The 8,957-nt window shown below is 54.2% G+C and overlaps 1 protein-coding gene across 1 annotated transcript in view; it reads right to left on the reverse strand.

Moving 5' to 3' along the window:
* Window positions 1-1,622: 1,622 nt before the first annotated feature.
* Window positions 1,623-8,957, reverse strand: part of LOC103088411 (putative uncharacterized protein encoded by LINC00518) — an 8,753-nt gene continuing 1,418 nt past the window's right edge. The window contains 1 exon segment of the mRNA XM_007466412.1: window positions 1,623-1,791. Within this exon segment, the coding sequence (XP_007466474.1) occupies window positions 1,623-1,791 (169 nt within the window).

Genomic DNA, 8,957 nt, shown 5'->3' on the forward strand with positions numbered 1-8,957 from the left:
GGCTCTCTTCCCCTTCGGAACTTTGGGGCTGGGAGACTCTCCAGCCCTTGGCGGGGGGCGGGGGGAGGGCAAGGCCCGGAGACTGGGTCAGAACCGATAGGTGCCGCGCACCTGGATGCACGCGGTGAAGCCAAATCCCCGGTCCAGGCCTCCCCGCCGGCCTGCGAGGTTCAACCTCGCGGATTCGACTCTGCAACCCCCAGGGCTGCTTCAGCGTCGGATCTCAGATCAAAGTGTTTCTCAGTAGGTGAAGACGTTCACGATTCTGTTTCATTTCTGACTTTTAGGTTTCGTCTCCTCCCTCCGCAGAGAGTCAAACACGCGCGCACACACATACACGCGCACACACACTTGCACACGCATACACTCACACTTCTATTTAAGGTCCGCCCTCTCTTCTCACTTTCACGACTCCCCGCCCCGCCCCCATTCCTCTGTGGCTTCCCGGCCCTGTATCTTTTCCACTAAAACTTTTTAAAGGGAGAAAGGGGCATCGGTGGTTCTGGGATGGTCAACTGAGGTTTGGGCTGTGGGTGGAGGTTGCTTTCCCATTACAGATGAAATCACCTAAATGATTACACCGCTGCTCTAATTAGAAGGGAGCTTTACGAGAAGCCACCAGACCTGGGGTTCCCGAGGAGCTCACCTCTGTAGGAACCACACCTGGCCGGGAGGGAGGCGAGGGTCAGGAGCTCAGTCTCGGACCCCGCTGGCGCTGCAACTGCGCCAGCCCCAGTCCGGCAGCCACCAGCCCAGGGCTTGGGCCAGGGACTCCTGGGACAGGCCCAGTTACTCTGCCAGGCTGCCGTCACGGGCACTGCGAGAGGAACAAAGAACCGGTTTCAGATCATCTTCTCTGACTCCTCAGGCAAATGTGTGCAGAAGGCCAGCTCCACGCTGAGGAGTGGAGACTTGTCCCCGCACCAAATCTTCCCCTTTCTAATCCCACGCAAGAGCCTCTATCCCTGGTGGCCGGCCCAGATGGCCTTGCACCCTCCCAGCCTTCTCAGGGGTGGTGTGGTGGTGTCTCTCGGAGTTCCTGTGTCGCCTAGGCATATTAATCGTGCCTGGGCTGTGGGACTCTTGTGCCGGTGCCGATTCTCTGGTTGATTGGAAACTTTCTTGGACCTGCCTTAGAACCGTGCTCAACAAGTGTGGGTTTTGTTTGCAGGTGTTTTGTTTTGTTTTGTATTTTTCCTTGCGAATTTTAAATACCTTAAATTATGGCGTTTTTAACCCATTACTGCCTATATTTAACTTCTCCGGCTTTTTCTAGCTCTCGAAATAGTTTGGGGGAAGCCGAGTTCTCCAGAGCGCCGGACACACGCGTAGGACCCGCCTGTAGCTCTGCGAGACTCCGGCGGGAGGTGCTGTGCTGCCTTAGAAACGAGCGCGGTTTCAGACCCCGGCAGCCTGGCTTCTCCCTCTTACGGGTACGAGAGCCGGAGGGACCTGGGACCCGGCTGGCTGGGCCAGGCCCTACCCGGGAAGGACCGGAGGGCTGGTACTGGGGCCGGGGTGGGGCGAGAAGAGTGCCAACTCCAACTTCGGTACTTTTTCGGGGGAGAGGGGAGGCAAAGCCGCTAGTGTGCTTAGGTGCGAACCCAAGCCGCTGTGCAGGGTTACATGGACGTGGACAGGACGACTTGGAAGTGAAGCAGCCCAGGCCTTGGGCCTGAGGGCCACTGGTGGCCGCTCAGATGCCGGGCGCGGGGACCAGAGTGGCGGCAGGGGAGAGAAGCGGGGAGGGACGCGAGGACTCCGGGAGCGGCCGGGAGCGAGAATCTAGCTCTGGAGTACGACCACTTGGGGTCCAAACTCAGCTTAGTCGTTGACATTTACCAGATGAGTGATCTAGGGCAAGTGACTGAACTCGTCTGAACGTCAGTTGGCTCCCTTGTAAAACGGGGAATTTGTTGTGAGACTTGGCCAGGAGAACGGACGCAAAGCGCTCAGCACGGCACGCGCGTGGTGCGCCGAGGCCGCGGAGCCTGCCCAGGGACGTGCTGCCCCGCTCCAGTCCCCCGCTCAGAGCACCCGAGACCGGTTCACGTCTAGCTCGTGTCAACGCCATCGCTGCTTCCCTTTTTGCATCGCAGCCGGACGCTGTGGCTCAGGGCGCCTCCTGCGACTGCCTCCTCGCAACCCCTGTCTTCCCGAGTGTGCGCCCTCCCCCTTGCTCCACAGACACCTGCTTCGCCCCGCGGGGCCTTTCTCCACCTCGACCTCCTCCGTAGCTCCGAACCTCGATCCTGCCGCCTCCAGGAAGGAGCCCTGGGGGGCGAAGAGATGGAGGGGACCCCTCACAGCTTCATCCAGCGCCCAGGCTCCAGTCAGCCTCCCCAATGTGCCAGCTGCGCCCAGTGCCAGGGCAGGCCCACGGCCACTAACTGCTCTGGGCGACTGTCGCAGCACCCAAGCAGTCTCCAGAACTTCGGCCTCAGGCCTCTTGCAAATCAGGGAAAACTTTGCCTTTCATCTCTCTCTTGCTCTCTCCTTTTTTTTTTTACCGGGCCCCTTCCCCCTCCCGGCGCTGCTACCACAGAGCAGGTTCCGTAGCGAACAGGTCCTGGGACTCTCTCAGCCCAATCTCAAAACTTTTTGTAAGTTGCTCAGTGCAGGCGCCCTGAGCTTCAGGAAGGAGTGGCATGACTTGGTGTCAGGTTGCAGAGAGCTCCCGGCTTCAGATAATGCTGAGCTCAGGTTTTCTGAGGCCCCTGGTGTCCCGGGATAGCTGGCTGGAATCTTCTTTACCCGTAAACCCCCGCTCCCAACTCCATCACCCCCAAAGTTGCACCGGGAACAATCTTTCCCTCAGGGCAAAAGCTCTGCTGGAGGTGCATTCACTCCACCCCAGAACCTCCAGGAATCTTCCCATCTTTTCATTCAAGTGCCAAACCCCCAGGGCCCCACTTGAGGCTCCTTAAGGGATTTGGAAATCTAGACCTGAGCAGTGGGTTAACTCGGAAGTTCAGGCCTTCGGTGGCCGGCTTCGCCTTCCCCTTAGAGGAGTCGGAATTACTGGGAAATAATGAGCGACCACCTGCTGTGCCTAGCACCTCTCCTCCTGCAGAGGCTCACCTTCCACGCCCGTTGGGCCTGAGAGAGCCTAAGTCAACGTGGGGTCTTTCCTGGGTCCCTCCGGGGGTAAACTGGCACCCAGGCTGAACAGGGAAGAAGAGGGCTGGACCACTCAGGGGAAAAGTTTGAGGGGAATTGAGCTGCGTCCTGCCGCGCCAAGACCTGAGGCCTTCACCTTGAGCGATTCCTCCCTCCAGCTCACAAAAGCCCCCTCAAACCTCCAGTTGGACTAGGGCAAAGGAATAACGTTACCAGTAACCACAGAAGAAAGAAGCCAAACCTCTTACCATAGGTGCCAGGGAGAGGGCAGAGAAGGGCGGCCCCGCGAGCTGACGTGCGCCCACCACGGCCCCTCCAGGCACACACTTGCAGCTGGGAGTTCTTGGAGCAGTGGGTACAGCAGGCCTGGGATGTACTGCAAGCCCGGCGGCCCAGAGGCCGAAAACCGAGACGGCCTGGAGGCCAGAGTATCGCGCGGCGCGCCCCCGCTCAGCGCGGCCCGGGTCCCTCCCGGACCCAGGCGACAGGTGCAGCCGGGGCCCCCGCCGCCCGCTGCGCCAGGGCTGCCGCCGCGCACTGGTGCGGAACCACTATCGGAACGAGTTTGCGCTTCTGTTTACAAAGCAATCCTGCCATCAAAAGAGGAACAAAATCACCACTTATCACACCCTGTCATAAAGTAATCTGCCCCGCAGGGAAACCCCAGCGAGGAAGCGCGCGAAGTGTGTGTGTGTGTGTGTGTGTGTGTGTGTGTGTGTCTGTGTGTGTGTGTGTGTGTGTTCGCGCGGGGGAGGGGGGCGAAAGCGGGGGGGCGGAGCGCGCAAAGGAAAGGGGAGCTCTCCCAACTCTTTTCCAGGGAAAATCGCTTGGACACGCCGTGACCCTCCAGGCCAGGGACGCAGAGGGTAGTCCGCACGCTGGCGCGGCGGTGTGACAGGGGAAGCCCGTGCTGGGACTGCGCCCGGCAGAGCGCCGAATCGCCCTCTGGACTCTGTGGAATCCGCGCATCTGCAGCTCCTCCACTCCAATATCTACTTTCCTGGTGTCTTCCAAGACCCTCCAAAGCAACGGCCCCCAGCACGGCCACAGACGGGCAAAGAGGGAAAAGAGTGCATTCTGGGAAACTCCAGGGTCCCTTTTGATCTCTTTCTCCCACAGGGGGACTGCTCGGCCCAAAGGATAGTCTCCCGGAGTTCCTGACTAGCGGGGGGAGGATTCTGCTCCCCTTACCCCCCATGTGACCCCCGTGCACTTGCTTCTGGATGGGGGGAGGGTTAAGTACCCGCCAAGTGGCCAGGAAAGGCAGAAGTCTTGGGAAGTTATAATCCCTGTGAGGACCCGGTCTCTTGGGTTATTATCTCCATCCCTGTCCTGGTTGGTCTAGAATGAGGTGAGAAACGCTCCAGGCGGGCAAACCCATTCACAGCGGGGTGCCTCTGGGGGGATCCTCTGGGGCACGGGTGCCTCTGCCTCTCGCGTGGCCCTTCTGAAGGGTGAAGAGAACGCGCTTTCCCACCCTCATCCCCACCCTTCAGTCTTGGTATCAGTAACTCAACACAGTATGGCCGGAGTTTGGGTTCGCGCAAGAGCGATCCTGAACACCCAATACCACGCCCACTCACTCCTACTCTTCCAGCCAGAGGTCAGTGAGATTTCCTCACAGCCAATATTAACGGGGCAGGTCAGCATTTGGCCAGTTTGGATGCAGTGCCTATGACCCAGCCTGGATTTGGGACTCTCATTCTCCATAGGTCCAGACTGAGAAGTCTGTCATCACTAACCCTGAGAGATCTCTCTGGCTCCTCATGGGAGATCCTGAGCCCCGGTGGCTGAAGGGGCTTCCGTACAGTGCAGGCAGAATTATCAATGTTACATTATCATTGCGTCCTTAAGGCCTTGGGGAGAATTGTTTCATCCTTTATAATTCCTGTATGGTTGATAAAAGAGGACATTCAACATCGTGCTTGTGTCAGTGGCAAAACATCTGTAAGGCAAAGGCTTTTCCTTTCCAAAGACTGGGGAGCTAGCTCCAAAGCCAGCAAGGTCACCAAGAGCAGGCTGGGAGAAGGTCCCTGTCCCCTCTCCCCCCACAAAAGTTGTCTGGGGCAATGGATGATTTAAGGCAGTACTGTTCGAACTTTGCTGTATGTTAGAATCACCTCAAGAGTTTTAAAATCCTGATACCCAAGTGGCACCCAAATCAGTTGAATCAGAACTTCTGAGGGTAGGACCCAAGCATAAATATTTTTTTAAGTATTCCAGGGGATTGCACTGTGCAGTCAAATTTGAGAGCCAATGGCTTAGGCAGTGGCTCTCAAAGTGCCGTCCAGGGACCAGCAAGGTCAGCATCACCTAGGAACTTACTAGAAAGGCAAATTGTCAGGCGTCACTTTAGCTCTGCTGAAAACTGTGAGGGTTGGGGCCCAGCCAGGAGCACAGTAGCTTCCAACGATGCTCGTGCACGCTCAAACTTGAGAACTACTGGCCTAGGGAAGTGTGTGCCTCTACCTGAGGCAGAGCTCAGGGCCTGACTTTCCAATCTGCAGCCATCCTTCATCTTCGGCCTTGTGAAGGACTTGAGACCCCACCTTTAGCTGTCCGGTCTTCGGGAAAACAGGGCGTGTCTCAGTCCTAGGTATGGTGAGGGGTAAATCTCTCAAGCAACTTGCATTAGAATTCACCAACTTGAAAACAAGTTCAACGACGCCGCTAAACAAGAGCCTACGAGACAGCGTTCCCCCGCCTCTCTCGGCTGGCGTCTGCTGTTTCCGCCGGTTACAGGTTTAGAACCACACCTGGGTTTTTCTTGGGGTCAGATGGGACTCTGAGCTCTGGGCTTCCTCTTCTTCCCGAGTCTTCCCTCGCCCAGCCCTTCTCTCCCCGCTTCCAACTCCTCGAACCCTACTTGGCGTGTCAGTCTCACTCGCTCAGGCCACGTGCGAGTCCTGTGAATCTCAAGTCCGAAAACCGCGAATCCTGCAGTCGCCGCCGACTTCTTCCTGCGTCTGCGGAGGGACATCTCCGCCCTTCGCTCCCTCCTACCCCCAGACTCGTCGGGTTAAGTTTGCCGAGCAGGTGCGCGCTCCGTCGCAGCGCCCTTGGGCCTCCCCCAGCTTCCCCGAGGCCAAGTTCGCGGTAGCTGGACCCAAAGTGCGCCGAGCTGGCTGGGAGCGGCTCCCGGACGGTACTGGCTGCAGGCTCGCATCCCGGCGAGCGCGCCCGGCCCTCGGGGCTTCACCCTCAGCTGTCCCTCGGGCCATGACATCTAGAGGAGGGTGTGTGCCCGGGTGGGGCCTGGTCACCCTTCCGGCTACATACAAGTGGCCTTTCTTGGAAACACATCTGGGCAAACAGGTGGGCGGCGCGAGGGGACGCGCGGTGGCCGCTGGCGAGCCGCGCGCTCAGGATCGCAACGCCGCCGCCGCCCCTCCGCGCGGCCGCCCGGGTGAGCTCCCAGGTCCGGGGATGAGGGGCGCCCGGCCGGCAGGACGGTCCCCGCGACGCACGGCCCTCAGTCGGGAGGGCCCTCTGGCGCCAAATCCAGGCGAGCCAGGGGCGGGGAGCCGACGGGGCTCATCCCCACTCAGAATTTAGCGGCCGGTGGAGACAGAGAGTCTCCTCAGCTGATGCAAGTCTCCTACAAGTCTGGGAACGGAGCCTCGAACTTTCTGCCGTGCAGAGTCGGGCAGCGGCGAGGGCTCAGTCCCGGTTCCCTTCGTGCAGGTCCTTCAAGTTCGCCCCATCGCCCGCTGCCCGGAGCGGTCCCGGGTCTTGGATCGACTCAGACGAGGCTCCGTTTACTTTCAGTTTGTCTTAGTTGCCTATTGGCGGAACAGGCTGAAATGCGTGCTCTGAGATTTTCTCCAGGATCTGTCAGTTTAATTTAGAAATACTGTACGAGGTAAGGCCTTCCTTTAAAAAGTGGAGACACTCGCTTTGCCTTTTCCCGAAGGAAGCTCCCGAAGATGCGCTCCACGGGACCCGCAGACACCAAACTCCACTGCTTTTTCACGCGACCACAGACTTTAAAAGAGCAAACGTCGGTTGCCATTAAAACCTGCCAGACTTCCGTGTCTTAAAGTCTTGTGATTTCTTAATAATGCAGCCTCACCGCTTTTGCACATGATGCTGAGAGGCTGGCACTGCATGAAAGTGCTCTGCTGTGAGCGTTTTGAAGCTGTGCAAGACTTTTTATCAAGTATCTCAAAATAACAGGCCAGCCTCCTCCGGATTTCCAATTACATACTCAACAGTCAAAGGTGCAGGTATCTTTCTTCTTGAGTCTAGCGAGGTGTTTGGTTTTGGTTTTTTTGGTTTTTTTGAAATCATTATTTTTTCAAAATAAAACAATACTTAACATGGCTCTGGAATCTTGGAGAGGCATTGTTCAAATGGCATTGTGTTTTTCTGTACTCCTTTCAACATTGCAAGTTGCATTCGAAATTTAAGTTGACAATTTAAAACAAGGCCAGGTCAAATATATAAGTTTTTTCTAAAAAATGGACGTGGTACATTTCATCTGTTTTCAAACTCAAAATGTATTCTTTCTGAATCTTACAGCATAAATTGTATGAACAGCCTTTCTAATTAGACCATTTCAGTCCCAACATTGTGGATATGAAAATTATAGAATTTTTCTCTGAAGGGTGGTGCTGAGAAGAATGAAAAGGAAGTTTTCCCTTGAGAAGTGATTGAAAACAAACGCCAGAACCTGACAATTTATACACACAGTTCTGTTTCTGACCTGACTCTTCCTTTTGAGAATTACCAGTTAAAATACCAAAGTTACAGGGTATTAAGTTAACTGTGGTCTTTGGTTTAAATATTTTATTTCTAATTTTGAAAAACTGGTTTTCATTTGCCTCAGGAACTTCTAAAGGTGAAGTTGTCGAGACACTTAGTTGAACAAAGACTCAGATGATAATAGCATTTGACTGCTTTTAATTTCCAGTTATCTTAATTTTTTTTTAATTTAAAAACTACAGCTTGAATGATCCTCTCAAGTGTACTGAATAAAGGAGAAATATCTAAAGACTGTCCAAATACATATTCTTCTCTTTTCATTGTTGGAGCAGAAATTCTAGCAACCATTGTATAAAATCCATGTTAAGCAAAATATGTAAAAAATACATATCCATTTTACATTATTGCATTCAAATATTTATAGCAAAAAAACCCCCAGGATATTGACAAGATTTTAAATACTTTTTTTTCTTTTTCTTTTTCTACTAGAAAGAGAAGATCACAAAGCAAAAGTTCTTCAAACAATAGGATTTCCTGGCCTTGGCAGTTCTGGTGTGTCCCAGTGCCAGCACTAGATAGAGAAAATCTGACTTGTGATATTCAAGGGCAGCCAGACTCAAACCTCCCAAAGAGAGAAAACTCAGTATCTTTGCACAGCTATATACTGAGAAAGAAACAATCAGAATCACAGAATTTTAGAGCTTAGCGCTCTCACCATAATGCTCTTCACCACAAATGTAGTCTTCTGAGCCCAGTACAGGTGTGTATACTGAGGCCAGCACCATTCAGCTTGTTAACGGCCAAAGGGGTCAGAAGAGCTAGGTGACCAGGCTGGAGATCTTCTCTTCATCACATCTGTTCCCTACTAACTTAGTCCTTGACACTGTGTCCTGTTTGTGCTCAGGATTAAAGGCCTGATTTAAGATACCTTTTTGACTAAATCTTTGTAAACTCAAGCATCCAATCTGCTTTAAAGGGGTTGGGATTAAATATGACCTTTGTGTCCATTGTTAAGTGCAGATGGGAAACAACCAGTGTTGATAGAAATGACCTCCAAAGCCTTGATTCTGGAAGATGTTGAAGAAATAGCTCTTGAGTCTAATGTTGACTTTTCATTGGTGACTCTTTCCCAT

The sequence above is a fragment of the Lipotes vexillifer genome, unplaced genomic scaffold, assembly GCF_000442215.2.
Source record: "Lipotes vexillifer unplaced genomic scaffold, Lipotes_vexillifer_v1.1 scaffold444, whole genome shotgun sequence".
NCBI lineage: Eukaryota > Metazoa > Chordata > Mammalia > Artiodactyla > Lipotidae > Lipotes > Lipotes vexillifer.